At 46.0% G+C, this 18,221-nt stretch overlaps 1 protein-coding gene across 3 annotated transcripts in view; it reads right to left on the bottom strand.

Moving 5' to 3' along the window:
- KPNA6 (karyopherin subunit alpha 6) overlaps positions 1-18,221 on the bottom strand; it is a 68,301-nt gene that overhangs the window by 40,533 nt on the left and 9,547 nt on the right. For all 3 annotated transcript variants that reach the window (XR_005746993.1, XM_040337057.1, XM_040337056.1), the window contains exons 3-4: positions 2,075-2,170; positions 1,879-1,978 (exon numbers count right to left, since the gene is read on the bottom strand). Coding sequence is in view for 2 of the 3 variants with exons in the window: in XM_040337057.1 (XP_040192991.1) it covers positions 1,879-1,978; positions 2,075-2,170 (196 nt within the window). In the remaining variant the exon portion in view is untranslated. The remainder of the gene's footprint in view (positions 1-1,878; positions 1,979-2,074; positions 2,171-18,221) is intronic.

Below are 18,221 nucleotides of genomic sequence, written 5' to 3'. Positions count from 1 at the left end.
CAAAACCGGTCTCACCGCCGACCCCACCACTGTGAACATGGAGCGGGCCACAGCCTCAACTCTCCTATCCGCGGGATCCTTAAAAGCGGGAGCCCCTTCCACAGGTAACGTGGTAGCCTTGTTCAGTCTGGACACAGGGGGGTCCACTGACGGAGGAGATACCCACTTTTTTTTAGGAAATCCTCCTCAAAACGGGTAACGGACCGCAAAGTATTTTGGAATAGCAAAAACTTTCTGCGGCCGATCCCATTCCTTGTACAACAATTTGTCCAGATATGGAACACAAGGAAACACTTTTGCGGTGCGGGGTGGCTTGCGGAACCCAAAAGAGACCGGCATATCTGATGCCTCCACCAAATCCTTAAGTTTCTGAGTATCCTGCACCGCAGTGATAAGAGCTCCAACAAATTCCTTATATTCCTTATTCCTTTGACCCTGAAGCAGAGTCATCCTCACTGTCCGTGTGGGCTAAGCCTGCATCATCTGACATGACGGAACCAGGGCCAGACGCAGAAGCAGGGCCCGATTCCGTGTCAGAGACATCCCCAGAAGAAGGCAGAGGGAGGGGGCGCTTTTTACCCCCCCTTCTCGCCGCTTCAATCCTGGCAACAAACGCCTCAAGGACTGCCGTCATAGCATCCACTGAGGCCGCCGGAACAGGGACACTAAGGGTTAACTCTGGCATGTTTGGGGTAGAAGCTTCCGGTTCAGACGCCATGCTGACCCACCATATATGCCGCCCTTGTACTGCAAGGCGGGACCCACAGGCCACCCTCCCGGCCGCAACAGAGAGCAGGGGACTCCCCAGAGGACTCACCACCCGACCAGGCTGTAGCGCTACTGAGAACGCTGCCCGTGCTGTGCCGTCCCTCAGGAAGAGTGCCGAGAGCTTTTGGCGCCATTATTCTGGTCACTAGAGGCCAAAACTTTTCCAAGATGGCTGCCGACATGCAGAAAAAACAGCATGCGGACTACAAGAAAATGGCCGCCGAGTCAATAGAGGTGCGTCAGCGTCAAAATGGTGGCCACACACACACACGTTTTAAAAATACAGTGACAAAAAACAGCAGAACACAGTAAAAGCACCAGGCACTGCAGGCTGGATCGAGGATCCAGTCTGTCACCCAGTCGGCAGTTGATTGTAGATCCCAGGATCCAAAAAAATAAATAAAAAATAAAATGCAGGAAAAATAAAAGCGAAAAAAATTGCCTAAAAACCTCCAGAGCACATGGGCCCAGAGGAGCCATGTCTTCTAACGTTAGGCAGAAAAAACTGGGGCTGCATGTGCAGAGAGTGGGATGTACCCGGGGGACCTGCCCCCTGGAAGGTGCTGTACTGAAAGAAGAAGTGTTTTAACACTTGAAGTGCTGTTTTTTTCTGCCTGCGTCTCTCCTGAAAGAAGGATATATAACCCCAAGGTCAATGCTGCCGTGTCCTTCCCTGAACGGAAGAGAAAAGTATTTTTTCCCCCAAAAAAGTGCACTTGCAAGACAGCTGCGCAAATACGGTGTGACAGAAAGTATTGCAAAGATCGCCATTTTATTCTCTACGGTGTTAGAATACAAAAATGTACATAATGTTTGGGGGTTCTAATTAGAGGGAAGGAGATGGCAGTGCAAACAGTAAAAAAAAAAAATACACACACACACGAACTGCTGTTTTACTTGTAATGCCAACGGCCACCACCATATGGCGCCAGGTCACAGAAGGCAGCTTGGGCCTTCACAAGGCTGCAAAGCCGCGGCCTAAATTACCGGCAGGCGCCAGGTCACAATTTCTTGTCGCAATTGTGACCTGGCGCCCGGATTTTGTCAAGGCCTGCATTAAAGTGCATCAGATGCCTGCTCAATGGCATATATACTCACAAGATTTCATACCTTTAGATAGCAGCTTTCGGAATTTTTGTGTTGTGGCCAACTGCAGATCAGGGTCATCAGAAAGCAGCGACCCAACCATCTCAAGGGTAATAACTCTATCCTGTAAAAGCACACACACACACACACCATTAAAAACAAACATACTGTATAGGTTACCATGCTGTAGAAAGACTTATATGTACTCTTCTGCACTTACCCCAACATTAGTTGAGCTAACATAGGGATCCATTACTGGACCATCAAACATGGATGGGTCTTCAGAAAACATTTCCACATTGCGGCGCTTAAAGAGCTGAAAAAAATAAATTAAAAATGTATTTATTTTTTAGATTTCTGTAAACATTTGTTCATATATAGAATAAAGTTTCACTGCAGATATTGCAATTGCTGAGCTCTCCTCTGCTGCCCTGTTTTTCCTTTTAGTTTTAACATTTGGAATTTATGAACCAACATACAGTACATGTATAAGGGCTTCTGACTTTTCACCAACGTTCCCAACCTAGAGACAAGTTCTGGGTCAGTGATGCAAAATATCCCACTCAGCATCACCCACTCAGTGATGCTGAGTGGGTCAGTTATGCTGAGTGGGTCAGCATAACTAGTCAACGACTATTTTCTTGCCAGTGTGGTTTCACACCAGATGCTGTAAAGTTGCCATGGCAGCAATTTTCAGCCCAACCACAAGGCAAAATGCTCCGTTTCCAAGGATGTCAGTTCACAGTTCTGGTGTGGTGTGTGCTGAAAAGTAAAGCACTGAGCGCAGTATATTTTTCCCTCTCCGTCTTTCAGGACAGCCCACAATTGAGAGATAGACTCCTCCTCTTCCTTCAGGAAACACTGCGCCAGCCCAGAAATTTCTCACTTCCCCTGCCAGACCTCAGTTATTAGTGTTTCCTCCGGTGGGGAGACACTGTGCAAGGAAGCCGGCCGAATCAGTCAGAGGACCGAGGCCATTTTACATACCTCAAGGAAGCAGAGGCTTTCAGGTAATTTTAGGTGCGGTACATGCCCACCATTCAGCTACCCCATCCTCGCCGAGCACGGTGGAAGGTTGCGGGGGACCCCTATCGCATCCACATTCTTATGTCAAAAAAAAAAAAAAATTCCATCATTTACACTTTCAAAATTACAGAAAAAATAAATGGCGAGGTAATCATATACCACCAAAAGAAAGCCATTTGTGGACAAAAAATCTATTTTGTTTGGGTACAACACGCATGACCGCACAATTGTCAGTTAAAGTGACGCAGTGCCGTATCGCCCGGTCATTGAGCAGCCAAATCTTCCGAGGCTAAAGTGGTTAAAATGCATGGCCTCTCCCTTTGGTGACAAATGGTTACCAGTGATAAACGCCTGCACAGGTCTATCTGGTTGAAGCTTGCAGGTTTTAGGTCCTTCAGAAGGGTTCTGACTGTAAGGGTGCTAAAAGCTGACCCTCTTTGGGAAAGGTCATCTGAGCATCACACAATTAGGGTGCCAGAAAAGACACCAAGGCAAGTGCTGTGCCCAGTACGTTGAGAAGTAGCAAGTGCCGCCGGAAAGACAGAGGGGTCAAGTTCTTATTAGGGTAGGGAACTAGTCTTGGTCAATGGAAGAAATGGTGGTGCACCTTTACGCAGAGGCGGTTTAGATGAGTTATCTGGCTTTGAGCTCCAGAGGCTAACTGGGAGTTAGGCTCTGAACGCCTGAGTAGGTGAAGCAGAAGAATGGATTTCCACTGCGTTTAGGCAACACCACTCTCAACAGCCACGGTCTTGCAAATCATGATGTAAAAAACAGGTCCGAAGAGATGATATCTCAAAAGTTAACCAGCTACTCCTTGGATACAGCATCCCAACTAAAAAAACTGAGTGAATGGGTGATAGCGACGCGCTGTGAGACTAAAAATACGCGTGTCATCACACCACGTGACTTCTTCAGGGTAGGAAGTCACGTGGTGTGACGACACGCGTATGGAACAGGAGCATCAGATCCGACACGCTCTGACGGCGGAGGGACGAGCTCGCTGCTCGTTTGTTTTGGTTCTGCCTTTTCGATTTTAAATGCAAGTTATTTTTTTAATTACCTTGTAATAAATGTTATGCGGTACTGCACTATGGGTCTCCCTCTCCTTGCTTCCACCCATACCCTCTGAGTACTACACCGGATACCACGGGTCAAGATAAGAGGTGGAAGATTTAGAAGCGCGACACCCTTTACATACCCAGGGACCCTTAAGAATACAGACAGGACCAGTGTACGAACTCTGTGTTCGTGGAGATAGGCCCACTATCCATGGCCTTTATGTGAGTGCGTGCATATGTGATATATCAGTCTTTCTTCCAAGCACCCCTACAGGATTATGCTATTAATCCATTATTATTTTTTTACTTGTTCTATGCCAATTTGATGTGGAGTTCCTTCCCAGCTATACATCAGTTTTGCTGCAGCTTTGAGGAAACACCTGTGGTACTTTGGGCTATCCATGCTATAGCTCTGAGGTGAGCATTTAGTACCACTAGAGGTGTCTGCACTGAAGTTTGCCCTCATTAAACACTGGATTTCTTGTTTTTTCTCCTGAAATTCCTATTTAAATAGACTTTATTTCATCTACACGTGTGTAGTTTTTCACGCTTTTGAGTTTTTAGTGGACTTCTCATTGTATACCTACACCATTGCACTAGTTCACATTGCTATAGTTTGCTATATATTTTGATTCACTCTCACCCCTATTTTATTTATTGTTGCACCAAGGGTGCATTTACCCAGCTGGTGGGTTTTTGCATTATCCCTGTGTTGTATTTTTAGTCTCACAGTGCGTCACTATCACCCATTCACATTTTCCATTTTTCTGGCAAGGACAGACTACCAGGTGATCGCAGCAGTGCCCCCTAGCGTTCAGTATCGATAGAACTCTTGCGCTACTACTTTCATTTAAAAAAACTGAGTGCTCAATGCATCTGTTTGTCCCATGCTAGACAAGATTGTAACAAGCCATTACAGCAGGGGTCTCAAACTCAAATTACCTGAGGGCCACAAGACAAGTTTTCATATGCCATGGGGGGCCGCATGCAAACTTTCAAACTTCAAAAACAACAGTACTGGTGTCAGCGAGCGCATTATTACCACCAGCACTGGTGTAAGTCAGGGTTTGACAAATTTGCTTGTAATCTAGGAGCCAGCTAAAAAAGTTAGGAGCCAGAAAACGCACCCCGTCCCGACGAGCTTGCACGCAGAAGCGAACACATACGCGAGCAGCGCCCGCATATGTAAACGGTGTTCAAACCACACATGTGAGGTATCGCCGCGATTGGTAGAGCGAGAGCAATAATTCTAGCACTAGACCTCCTCTGTAACTTAAAACATGCAACCTGTAGATTTTTTTAAACGTTGCCTATGAAGATTTTAAAGGGTAAAAAAGTTTGTCGGCATTCCACAAGCGGGCGCAATTTTGAAGCGTGACATGTTGGGTATGAATTTACTCGGCGTAACATTATCTTTCATAATATTTAAAAAAAATGGGGATAACTTTACTGTTGTCTTATTTTTTAATTAAAAAAAGTGCAATTTTTTCCCAAAAAAGTACGCTTGTAAGACCGCTGCACAAATACGGCGTAACAGAAAGTATTGCAACGATCGCCATTTTATTCTCTAAGGTGTTAGGATAAAAAATATATATATAATGTTTGGGGGTTCTAATTAGAGGGAAGAAGATGGCAGTGAAAATAGTGTAAAATGACATTAGAATTGCTGTTTAACTTGTAATGCTTAACTTGTAATACCAACGTCCACCACCAGATGGCGCCAGCTCACATCTGGTGGTAATAACTTGTAATACCAACGGCTCACCACCAAATAGCGCCAGCTCAAAAAAAAAAAAATTTTTTTTTTTTTTTTTTGCTCCCCCCACTTCTGCCCTGCCTGGGGGCCATTTATAACTGGTCCGCGGGCCGCAAATGGCCCGCGGGCCGGTACTTTGAGACCACTGCATTACAGCTAAAATCACAAGGCTCCAAACATATGCTCTAACTGCTCCATAAAACAGGGACCTTCCCCAGCAGTAGGAGATCTCTCTTAAAGCGGTAGTTCACCCTCCTTTCCATCATTAGACCATTAAATTCGGCATCGTAGCGCGAGCTACGGTATGCCGGTCTTAAATTTTTAATCCCCGTACTCACTGTGGTATCGATGATTGAAGAATCCGACTCCCGCGGGGAATGGGCGTGCCTATGGAGAGGGAGGATGATTGACGGCCGGCTCTGGCACGTCACGCTCCCCGAAGACAGCCGGAGTAGGTCTCGGCTATTCATGACGCCTGCGCACAGGCTATGCGCAGGCGCCGTGAATAGCCAAGCCTATTTCGGCTATTTCCGGAGAAGCGTGACGTGCCAGGGCCGGCCGTCAATCACCTTCTCTCACCATAGGAACGCCCATTCCCCGGATTCTTCAATCATCGATAGCACAGTGAGTACGGGCATAAAAAATGTAAGACCGGCATACCGTAGCTCGCGCTACGATGCCGAATTTAATGGTCTAATAAAAAAAAACTTTTTTTTTTTTTTTAACAGGGTGAACCCCCGCTTTAAGGGAATTTATTCTGATATGGTTTGACAAAGTGGTTGTAATCCCTCACATATACCTAGTGAAAGGACTATCCTCAGGCGATACAATTTATGTAGGAGGATTGGTTTCATCTGTTCATCGGCAGTCTTCCCCTCTGTACATCTGTTCAAAGTGTCAATTTTATAAGCTTGTCTGAGAGGGGGGCAGAGAGCTGTATTTATACTGTGCACTCAGAGCTGACTGGAGGAAGGGACACACCCCCCTTCACACAGCTCACAGGAACAGAGGTGAGTGAAAAAACTATAGCGCTACACATACGAAGTGAATCGCCTCAAGGCGCTTGGTATCCATTTCCTTCGATTTTTTGCCTTCAGAATAGGTGGGTTTTGAGGTTTTTTTTCTGAAAGTCAGGTGGTTCACGTCTGTTCGGATACTGGTTGGTAATGCGCTTCACAGTCGAGGTCCTTGCACTGCAAATCTACATTCTCCTTTGGACTTGTAGCGGGCCTTGGGTATTTGGAGTAGATTTTGGTTGGTAGAACGGAGAACGCAATTGGGGTTGTGGCATTTTAATGCATCACATAAATATTGGGGCGTGCTTCCCTGTACACATTTGTGCATCAGGCAGAGCACCTTAACCACTTGAGCCCCGGGCCATCGTCAAATGACGGCTTCACAGTGGCTCTGAATATCCAACAGGACGTCAATTGACGTCCTGGTTTCCTCCGGCCACTGGGGGGCGCGCGAGCGCGCCGGCGCGTCCCCGAAATGCCGATGCGCGTGCCTGGCGGTCGCGATGTCCGCCAGGTACCCGCGATCGGTAATGACAGAGCAGGGACGTGGAGCTCTGTGTGTAAACACAGAGCTCCACGTCCTCTCAGGGGAGAGAGAAGACCAATCTGTGTCCCTTATACATAGGGACACAGATCGGTCACCTCCCCCAGTCACCCCCCCTCCACACACAGTGAGAACACAATACAGGCACACATTTAACCCCTTCCTCACCCCCTTGTGTTAACCCCTTGAATGCCAGTCACATTTATACAGTAATTAGTGCATATTTATCGCACTGATCGCTGTATAAATGTGAATGGCGCCAAAAATGTGTCAAAAGTGTCCGATGTGTCCGCCATAATGTCGCAGTCCCAAAAAAAAAAAAAAAAAAAAAAAAAAAAAAAAAATCGCAGATCGCCGCCATTACTAGTAAAAAATAAAAAAAATAATAATAATAATAAATAATAATAATAATAATAATAATAATATTCTGTCCCATATTTTGTAAGCGCTTATTGCGATTTTTTTTTTTTACCAAAAATATGTAGAAGAATACGTATCGACCTAAACTGAGAAAAAAAAAATTGGGCTATTTATTATAGCAACAAGTAAAAAATATTGATTTTTTTTCAAAATTGTTGCTTTTTTTTTTGTTTATAGCGCAAAAAATAAAAACCGCAGGAGGTGATCAAATACCACCAAAAGAAAGCTTTATTTGTGGGGAAAAAAAGGACGTCAATTTTGTTTGGGAGCCACGTCGCACGACCGCGCAATTGTCAGTTAAAGCGACGCAGTGCCGGAAGCTGAAATTTCACCTGGGCAGGAGGGGGGTATATGTGCCCGGTAAGCAAGTGGTTAAATGTGATCCGGTCTTTTACGGGCAACCAGTGGAGGGACCTGAGGGAAGGAGTGATCGATTCCCAAGGTTTTTTTCCTATTACAAGTCGTGCCACCATATTCTGGACAACTTGTAGACGAGCAGCCTGGTATTTTGGGAGTCCGAGGTAAAGGGCATTTGCATAGTTGAGCCTGGAGTTGATTATTGTTCTCACCACTACTGCTGTGTCTTCTTTTGGAATGAAGAGAACAAGTCTACGTAGCAGATTCAGCAGATGGTGAGATCCGCTGACTACTGAACCTATTTGTGCATCCATTGTCATGTCGGAGTCAAATGTGACTCCGTGGCTTTTGACTTTGGTGCTAGGGGTGATGGTTTGTCCCAAGATGGGCAGGGGCATCCATGTTGTTGTAGGAAGTCTTTCGATTAGCGAGGAACAGAAGTTCTGTTTTTGATCCATTGAGTTTAAGGTAACTCTCCGTCATCCAGTTATCCATCAGAGGGAGGCATTTCGCTAGTCCGAGATAATGATCCTTTTTGCTGCCGATACGGAAGTAAAGTTGGGTGTCATCAGCGTAGGAATGGTAGAGTAAATTCTGATTACTGATGATTTTGAGGAGAGGGCGGAGATAAATATTGAATAGTACAGGCGACAGGGGTGACCCTTGAGGGACGCCGCATGACGTTTTTCAGAAGTGAAAGGGCCTAGGTTTCACTGTCTGGGATTGGTTTTCCAGAAAGGAGAACCAGGGTAGAGCCGAGTCTGCCACTCTAGCTACTTCTGCTAGGCGAGTCAGCTGTGGTCTACTGCATCAAAAGCCACACTAAGGTCCAACAGTATCAGAAGACAAGATTCTCCTTCGTCTGCTGCTTCAAGAGCATCATCCCATATTTTGAGAAGTGCGGTTTCCGTCCCATGACCTGGATGGAAACCCGATTGAAGTGGGTCCAGTAGTTTGTGGGTGTCTAAATGGTGTTGTAGCTGTTGCACTACTGCTTTCTCCATTACCTTGGAGAAGACGTTTAGGTCTGTTATAGGTCGATGATGATTAGGGTCTTTGTATTCAAGGTTTTTTTTTTTTTTAGAATGGGTTTAATTATACCTTGTTTCAGGGAGGTCAGCAGCGTACCTTCCTTGAATGATTGGTTTATGAGGTGCGCGATAGCCGGTGCCAAAATATCGGCACATTCTTTTAGCAGTTTTGTGGGAATGATGTCATTAGGCGATGTACTGTCTCGCAGGGTACCGATGATATTTATGGTGGCGTCGATGGAGATAGACTTTAGTGTAAAATTTGTTGATTGAGGCATGTTTGTATTAATATAACCTTTGAGATTTACAGGGGAGGGGGCTGGTGGTGTTTTTTTGCTGAATTGTTTCACAGATTTTTTCAATTTTGTTAATGAAATAATCCAATAATTCATTGCAAAAATCTTGTAACTCAAAATTCGGAGCCTCTAGGCAGACTGGATTCATGGTTCAAGCGACTAAGTTGAAGAGTTTGTGGGGACGGTTAAGTGCTTTTGCAAGGATATTGGAAACATTTTATTTTTTTTCCCCTTTAAAGATTTGTGATATTTATTTGTAATTTGTAAATTATGTGGTTTTCCTCTGTTGGGCTTCTTCTGCGTTCTTGCTTCAGATGAGGCTGTCAATATGCTGGAGGTCCCTCCAATAACCTTTTTTCTCTTGGTGTCAGGAAAATTTGCCAGAAGGGATTGGTGCCGATAGAGGAACAAAGCAGCAGACAGAAATTACATTTAGCGCTTTTACTTGAGACAAGTACACACTACAGAGGGAGATGCTTTGTTCTCATTTCAGGTCTGAGGTTTACAAACACTTTAAGGTTGTCGCCAACAGGGGACAGAGCAGCCAATTTAAAATGGCCTTTAAGAAGGGTCTATAACTGCATGTCGGTAAAACCCAGAAAGGCAAGCACACCCTCAACCAGTTTAGCGGTATTCCCAATAAAGTGGCTTACTGGTGTATCTACGATGGGAACAAACCATTTATTTATTTACAAGTTGCTTCTCAAAGGGGAAGAGTTCAAACAGATTTCAGCTGGGGCCCAGGACCCTTAACCACAGGTGAGTTTGGAATATTTTTATTTTCTCCCACCGATTGCCAAGCCCGAGTCATTGTTTACTCCCAATGACACTGAGGCATTTTTAAATTCCTACTGACCACATCTCAACCCCCCCCCCCCCCCCCCCGGACAGTAAACTGGCCCCTTTGGTGCTCTAACAACCCAAGGCCTAGAGCAGCAGCCAGATCCTCCAGATACAGGGTAATACGAACTACATCCGATGAAGACCCAATAACAAAATAGGTGTCTTTGGTTCCAGATTACATCCATGTGGTGTTTGAGCAGCAGGAACAGCAGCGGGGTGGCGCTTCATCCAGGATGAATGTCAGGTATAGAGCATGGAGTGCAAGCAGAACCCCACTTAGCATAAGGCTTTAGTGCTCAGCCCCACAACCTTAACCCTCACCACTGTAAAACCAGTACTGGCGGGGAATTAGAAAAAGCACCCAGCTGTGTAGACTGATGTAGCACACTGTGCTTTAGTCCGACTGGCCTGATTTCAGTATTCAGAGACAGGGTCACAATTGGAACTGTGGCATGACTCTGGACCTGGAAAGTGCTCCATGGCTTACACAGTGCATTCAGGTCTGGAAAGCCCCAAAATGCACAGCCTAGTGCGCAAACGTCATGCTGGCTGTCAACATCCAGCCCAGCAGGGTCAGGGTATGGTGGCCTTTATAGCACATAAAACTGAGCTACTGATGAGGGTGTGGTCTTTTTATATCAATAAGGATCATGCGTTTCTTTTCTAGGTGGGAGGGGGTCTTTCTCTCGTGAAGCGGTCCTGGAAGATGGCTTGGGAAAATAATAAAAATAAAAACACACAGGTTACAGTGGTTGTAAAACCCTTTACAACCACTTTAACCTACAAGTAAGCCTAGATTAAGGGCTTACCTGTAGGTGCTTGAAAAGTCAAGTTAGACTTACCGGTAACTTGTTTTCCATGAGTCCTTCAGGACAGCACCTTCAGAGGATAACAGAGACTTACCCACATAGGGAGGGACCACAGCCTGCAAGACCTTTCTGCCAAAAGCCTGATCGCTTGCTGACAGAAGATCCCGTTTCTTTATTGACAGGGCGTGCAGCTCACCGATTCTTCTGGCTGTCGTAATTGCCACTAGGAACACCGTTTTGAAAGTAAGGTACGTCAGAGAAATGTCTTGTAGCGGTTCAAAGGTTCCTTAGATAGTGACTGAAGAACCACTGACAAATCCCAACTGGGGAAGTGTCGCACGGGAGCTGGTCTGGACCTAGAAATCGCCTTGAAAAATCTTGACACTAATGGATTCTGAAGATATAGGCCTTTCCAGAAAAACTCCCAATGCGCTATCTGCACTTTAAGTGTAATGACTGACAAGCCCTTTTCTGCTCCATTCTGAAGAAATTCCAGAATTGACACTAGATTTTTCACCACTCTATTAGGCGAGTGACACCAGGAGTTGTAGACCTTCCAGTATTTAGCATAGATCTTCCTGGTAACCACCTTTCTACTGGAAAGTAAGGTAGTCACAAGTGGTCGAGACAGACCATTTCGTCTCAATAACTGCCTCTCAGCTACCACGTCGTGAGGCTTAGACAGGCCACCTCCGGATTGCATATCGGACCCCGTAGAAGCAAGTCCTGCCGGAGCGGCAGCCGCCAAGGCGGCCTGACTGCCATTCGAAGAATGGTGGTAAACCAAGCCCTTTTTGGCCAGAATGGAGTAATTAGAATTACTTCCACCTTCTCCTTCTGAATCTTCCTCAGTACCAATGGAATTAGTTGAAACGGAGGGAAGGCGTAAGCCAGCTGGAAGTTCCAAGGCTGTATTAACGCATCTGTTCCCTGGGAACTGTCGTTTCTGTGAACGGAGTAAAAAAGACGGAAATTGTGTATTTTCTTCTGACGCAAATAGGTCTATTTGTGGTTGGCCCCAGGCTCGGGTGATCAATGTGAAGACTTCCGGATTTAGGGTCCATTCTGTTTCCTGAATCCGTCTTCTGCTTAGAAAATCCACCACTATATTTAAAGTGCCTTTGAGGTGGACCGCTGATAAAGGACAGCAAATGATTTTCTGCCCAGTTCAGGATGTCTGAGGCGAGAAGCTGAAGTGTCTTGCTTCTTGTGCCTCCTTGCCTGTTTAAGTAGGCTATGGTAGTGGCATTATCCGAGAAGACTGGAACATGGGCACCTTGAAGGTCTGCGGAGAAGGCATCCAAAGCTAAGGCCACTGCCCTTAGTTCTCTCAATTGGAGGACTTTTCTGCTTCTGACCGGGACACCAAACACTCTGAGCATAGTTCTGACCCAGGTGGGCCCCCCATCCCCATAGGATGGCGTCTGTCGTTACCACTCTTTCTATTGGAAATGACCATAACAGGCCTGCTGACAGTTTTTTTTTACTTCACCACCAAAGCGATAGTTTTACCTTGGTGGGGATTTTTACCTTTGCCTCCAGAGATTCTGTCCTGTGATCCCATATTTTCAGGAGGAAACTCTGAAGCGGTCTGAAGTGAAGCCTTGCCCACTGCACCGCTGGCATAGATGAGGTAAGGGTTCCCAGAGCTGAAATTACTTGTCTGACTGATAGCTCTTGATTTGTCTGTAAGGAGGCTACGACCCTTAGTATCTTTAGTTTTTTGTATTCTGGGAGAAAAATTCTTTGCTCCAGTGAGCTTATCTGATACCCCATAAATTGTGCCTCTTGGGTTGGGTTGAAATTTGATTTTCCCATATTTATGATCCAGCCCAATTCCTCTAGATGACTGCGAGCTCTTTCGAGATCCTCCAACAATTTCTCCCTGGAGGGGGCAAAGAAGAGCAGGTCGTCCAGGTATGGAATTACTGCTACCCCCTGTAAGTGAAGAGGAGCGAGGGCCTCTGCCATGACCTTTGTAAATATTCTCGGAACCGAGGAAAGGCCGGAGGGGAGGGCTTTGAATTGCACGACCTCTTTTCCCATGTTTACCGCCAATCTTAGAAATTTGTGGGATTGAGGGGCTATTGGCATATGCATCTCGCAGGTCGATTGATGCCATAAAGCACTCCTTTGTCAAAAGATTTTTGACCCTGTTGACAGGGTTGAAAAGGAGTCTAGGATTTCTTGCTTTGGAGAATCAGCTATTATATGATCCTTAACCACTTCCCGCCCGGCCTATGGCCGATTTACGTCCGGGAAGTGGTTATGAAATCCTGACAGGACGTTCTAGAACGTCCTGCAGGATTTCATGCCGCGCGCGCCCGTGGGGGCGCGCATCGCGGCGATCGGTGATGCGGGGTGTCAGTCTGACACCCTGCATCTCCGATCTCGGTAAAGAGCCTCCGGCGGAGACTCTTTACTACGTGATCAGCCGTGTCCAACCACGGCTGATCACGATGTAAACAGGAAGAGCCGTTGATGGCTCTTCCTCACTCGCGTCTGACAGACGCGAGTAGAGGATAGCCGATCGGCGGCTCTCCTGACAGGGGGGGTTAGCGCTGATTGTTTATCAGCGCAGCCCCCCCTCGGATCGCCACACTGGACCACCAGGGTGGGCAAAAAAAAAAAAAGACAGAAAAAAAAAAGTCTAAAAAAAAAAAAAAAAAAAGCATAAAGAAAAAAAAAAAGATGCCAGTCAGTGCCCACAAATGGGCACTGACTGGCAACCTGGCAAAAATCAGTGCTGCCACCCCAGTGTCCATCAGCGCCACCCAGTGTCCATCAGCGCCACCCCAGTGTCCATCAGTGCCACCCCAGTGTCCATCAGTGCCACCCCACAGTGCCCATCCATGCCCAGTGCCCACCTATCAGTGCCCATCTGTGCCACCCATAAGTATCCATCAGTGCCGCCCATGAGTGCCCATCTGTGCCGCCTATGAGTGCCCAGTGCCGCCCATGAGTGCCCATCAGTGCCGCCTATGTGTGCCCATCAGTGCCGCCTATGTGTGCCCATCAGTGCCGCCTATGTGTGCCCATCAGTGCCGCCTATGTGTGCCCATCAGTGCCGCCTATGTGTGCCCATCAGTGTCGCATACCAGCGCCGCCAATCAGTGCCACCTCATCTGTGCCCGTCAGTACTACCTCATCGATGTCCATCAGTGCCATCTCATCGGTGCCCATTAGTGCCGCCATATCGGTGCCCGTAATTGAAAGAGAAAACTTATTTACAAAAAAATTAACAGAAAAAAATAAAAACGTAATTTTTTTTCCAAATTTTCAGCCTTTTTTTAGTTGTTGCGCAAAAAAAAAAAAAAAAATCGCAGAGGTGATCGAATACCACCAAAAGAAAGCTCTATTTGTGGGGAAAAAAGGACGCCAATTTTGTTTGGGTACAGTGTAGCATGACCGCGCAATTGCCATTCAAAGTGCGACAGTGCTGAAAGCTGAAAATTGGCTTGGGCGGGAAGCTGCGTAAGTACCTGGTATGGAAGTGGTTAAGCTGGTTCAACCAATACTCCATATTTCTGGAGACGCAAGTAGTCGCCATTGCTGGCTTAAGGTTGCCCATGATGGATTGCCAAGCCCTCTTTAATTGCTGATCCATCCTCTTATCCATGGGGTCTTTCAGAATCCCCATGTCCTCAAATGCTAGATCTGAAGAACTTGAGAAAAGGCTGCATCGAGTTTTGGAACTTTATTCCAGGGAGCTGCTGGGTCTTCGTCAAAAGGAAACCTTTTCTTGTGTGCGCCTTAGCACAGAAAGGTTTCTTTTCAGGATCGGTCCATTCTTTCTTGATCGCTTCAGAAATTAACTGTATGGACTGGGAAGGTACGTATCTTGGGCTCACAGATTACTGCATACATCCTGTCCAAAGACAATTTATATTTTGAAGACATATTCTCCAGCTCATCCTCCTCCTCATCTGATTCTAGAGAATGTGAGGGGGAGGGACCTTCCTCTTCTGCCTCCACTACAGGGACCAACAGTGAGTCTTGTGAGGATTGTGAGGTAGAGGTCTGTCTCACGGATGGTTTCTTGAGTGAGGACTTAAAGGACTGAATAGTAGCATCCAATTCTTTAACAGATGCGATTATGTCGCTACAAGCGGCAGACGCTTCCTCCTTCACTAATGAGTCAATACATGTCTGACATAAAGCTTTTTTCTCCAGCCTTCAGATCGTTTAGACTTGCATGAAGGACATTTCTTTTTATTCCCAGAATCAGAGCTCTTGGCCTGCCAGGATAAGGAAAAAAAAAAAAAAAAAAAAAAAAAAAAACAAACCATCCATTTGAGTCAGCCTGAAAACCAATCAAGATGCTCACTACAGGTGCACAGTAAGAGATCCACTACACTCATGTGCCCAAACAGGGGGGGGGGGAAACACTCACACCCCCCCCCCTAAAAAGGGAGAAGAGAGCTAGAGAGACCCCATAGTAAATGAGGGTAGAACCTCAGTCTACCCCTTACCTGGGCCTTGCTGGTGCCAGTGTCTGTTCCACTCACTGCAGATCCTGCGTCCATGTTGAGGCAGCAGTGTGATGCTCGTGGCCAAACTGCCGGTTCCGGACTCCACTAGCACCACTGTACCGGACCAGAACCAGCTAACAAGGCACCAGACCTGTTCCTCCCTCCTCCCTCAGTGCTTCCTGGCGGAAATGACGTCCATGCCCTGCGGCGGGCGTCGTAGGATGCCGCCCCTTCCGGTTACCTCACTTCCGGGGGAAGCAGCCTGACTGACCTTCCCAAGATGGCGGCGGCGTTCGGCTGCCCGGACAGGAAAAAAGATGTCCGCGCTTTCTACCTTGCCAAGGAGCAGTAACCCGGAGCAGTCCCTGGCTCACTGAGCACCGATGAGGAAGAAGGAGCCCATGCACAAGGCACTCTCTATCCAGTGAATGGGAGGAACAGACTCTCTGGAGGTAAGAAAAAAAAAAACACAGGTGGAGTAGGGAGATCAGACCTCTCAGGTAGTACCTAGAGAGCTCTTAACCCCCACATGTGTTCCCACCAGAGGAAACACAAAGACTGATAAGTGGAAGGAGCCTCCCTTTTAAGAAGTTTGGTGGAGGTGTGTTTCCTGTCAAGTGGGTGGAGCCACGCTCTCAAGGTGCTGCCCTGAAAGACGATAGGGGAAATATCTCCTAAACCTACATGGTTTAGGAGATATTTGCAATGTCCCGGAACGATGCCTTCTACTGCACATGAGCGGTCTTGAAAGGGCACGCTGTGCCGTTTCAAGCTGGGGGCATGCCGTGACTGGCACCGCACACACAACTCCGGCCAGTCACAGAGCCGGAGTTCGCAGCCCCGGAAGGAAGAGGGATGAAGAATGGAGGACATTGTGGGCTTTTCAACAGCCCAACAGGGTTTACTTCCTCTTTAAGACAAACTTAGTATAACTTAACACTGCAACAATATGAGCTTCAGTCAGGCATATCCACGATCTACAGGCTTTTGCTCAACCCTCCTAACAAAATGGGTTATATGATATACTGGGATAGGGAGATCTCTGTAGATATGGAGCCAACCCAGTTGCACATCTGTTACTAATCTTACTTTTGTGGCATTTTAAAATGTATCACTGATAGAAGAAAATCTAAAAAGGTCTCAACTAGGTGGCATCTAGTTCCTTCCCGCCTTGCAAAGACATCCGAGAACCTCCTCACTATGCTTTCGAGGATGTCCTACAAGGCACTAGTACCACGTATAGTGGGAACGCCCCCATATTAGGGAGTATTAGAATGGGGGTTTTCAATACTCCAGCAGATTACTGGGCTGTAAATCCCTCAAAAATGTCAAATGGCTCTGCTTAAAGCGGGGGTTCACCCTGTTAAAAAAAAAAAAAAAATGTTTTTTTTTATTATTCCATTACTTTCGGCATCGTAGCACGAGCTACGGTATGCCGGTCCTAAATTTTTAATCCCCGTACTCACTGTGCTATCGTTGATTGAAGAATCCGGGGAATGGGCGTTCCTATGGTGAGAGAAGGTGATTGACGGCCGGCCCTGGCACGTCACGCTTCTCCGGAAATAGCCGAAATAGGCTTGGCTATTCACGGCGCCTGCGCATAGCCTGTGCGCAGGCGCTGTGAATAGCCGAGACCTACTCCGGCTGTCTTCGGGGAGCGTGACGTGCCAGAGCCGGCCGTCAATCATCCTCCCTCTCCATAGGCACGCCCATTCCCCGCGGGAGTCGGATTCTTCAATCAACAATAGCACAGTGAGTACGGGGATTAAAAATTTAAGACCGGCATACCGTAGCTCGCGCTACGATGCCGAAAGTAATGGAATAATGAGGTGAAGGAGGGTGAACTACCGCTTTAATGAACCAAATACTATTACTATATTCAATTACTATCAATAGTGCATGGAGAAAACCCGTTTCCTTAGTATAGGCTAAAAGGAATATTTGTTGGTTAACCACTTAAAGACAGAAGGTGTTTTTCAGATTTGGTGTTTACAAGACAAACAGTTTTTTTTGCTAGAAAATTACCTAAAAAACCCAAACATTATATATATTTTTTTCAACACCCTAGAGAATAAAATGGCGGTCACTGCAATACTTTTTGTCACACCGTATTTGCGCAGCGGTCTTACAAGCACACTTTAGTAAAAAAAAAAAATCACTTTTTTGAATTAAAAAATAAAATAAATTTGGCCCAATTTTTTTATATATTGTGAAAGATAATGTTATGCCGAGTAAAATGATAACCAACATGTCACGCTTAAAAATTGCGCCTGCTCGTGGCATGGCGTCAAACTTTTACTCTTAAAAATCCATAGGCGACGTTTAAAAAATTCTATAGGTTTCATTTTTTGAGCTACAGAGGAGGTCTAGGGCTAGAATTATTGCTCTCGCTCTATTGATCGCGGCGATACCTCACTTGTGTGGTTTAAACACCGTTTTCATATGCGGGTGCTACTCGCGTATGCTTCTGCGCGCGAGCTCGTCGGGACGGGGCGCTTAAAAAAAAAAAAAAAAAAAAAGTTTTGGTTTTCTTATTTATTTTATAATTTTTTACACTGAAATAAAAAAAAATGTATCATTTTTCTTCCTATTACAAGGAATGTAAACATCCCTTGTAATAGAAAAAAAACCTTAACAGGTCCTCTTAAATATGAGGGGTCAAAAAGACTTTAGATCTCATATTTAGACTTAAATGCAAAAAAAAAAAAAAAAAATGTTGTCATTTGAAAAAAAATA

This window comes from Rana temporaria, chromosome 2 (assembly GCF_905171775.1).
Source record: "Rana temporaria chromosome 2, aRanTem1.1, whole genome shotgun sequence".
Lineage (NCBI taxonomy): Eukaryota > Metazoa > Chordata > Amphibia > Anura > Ranidae > Rana > Rana temporaria.
This window is presented reverse-complemented; position numbering and strand designations above follow the sequence as displayed.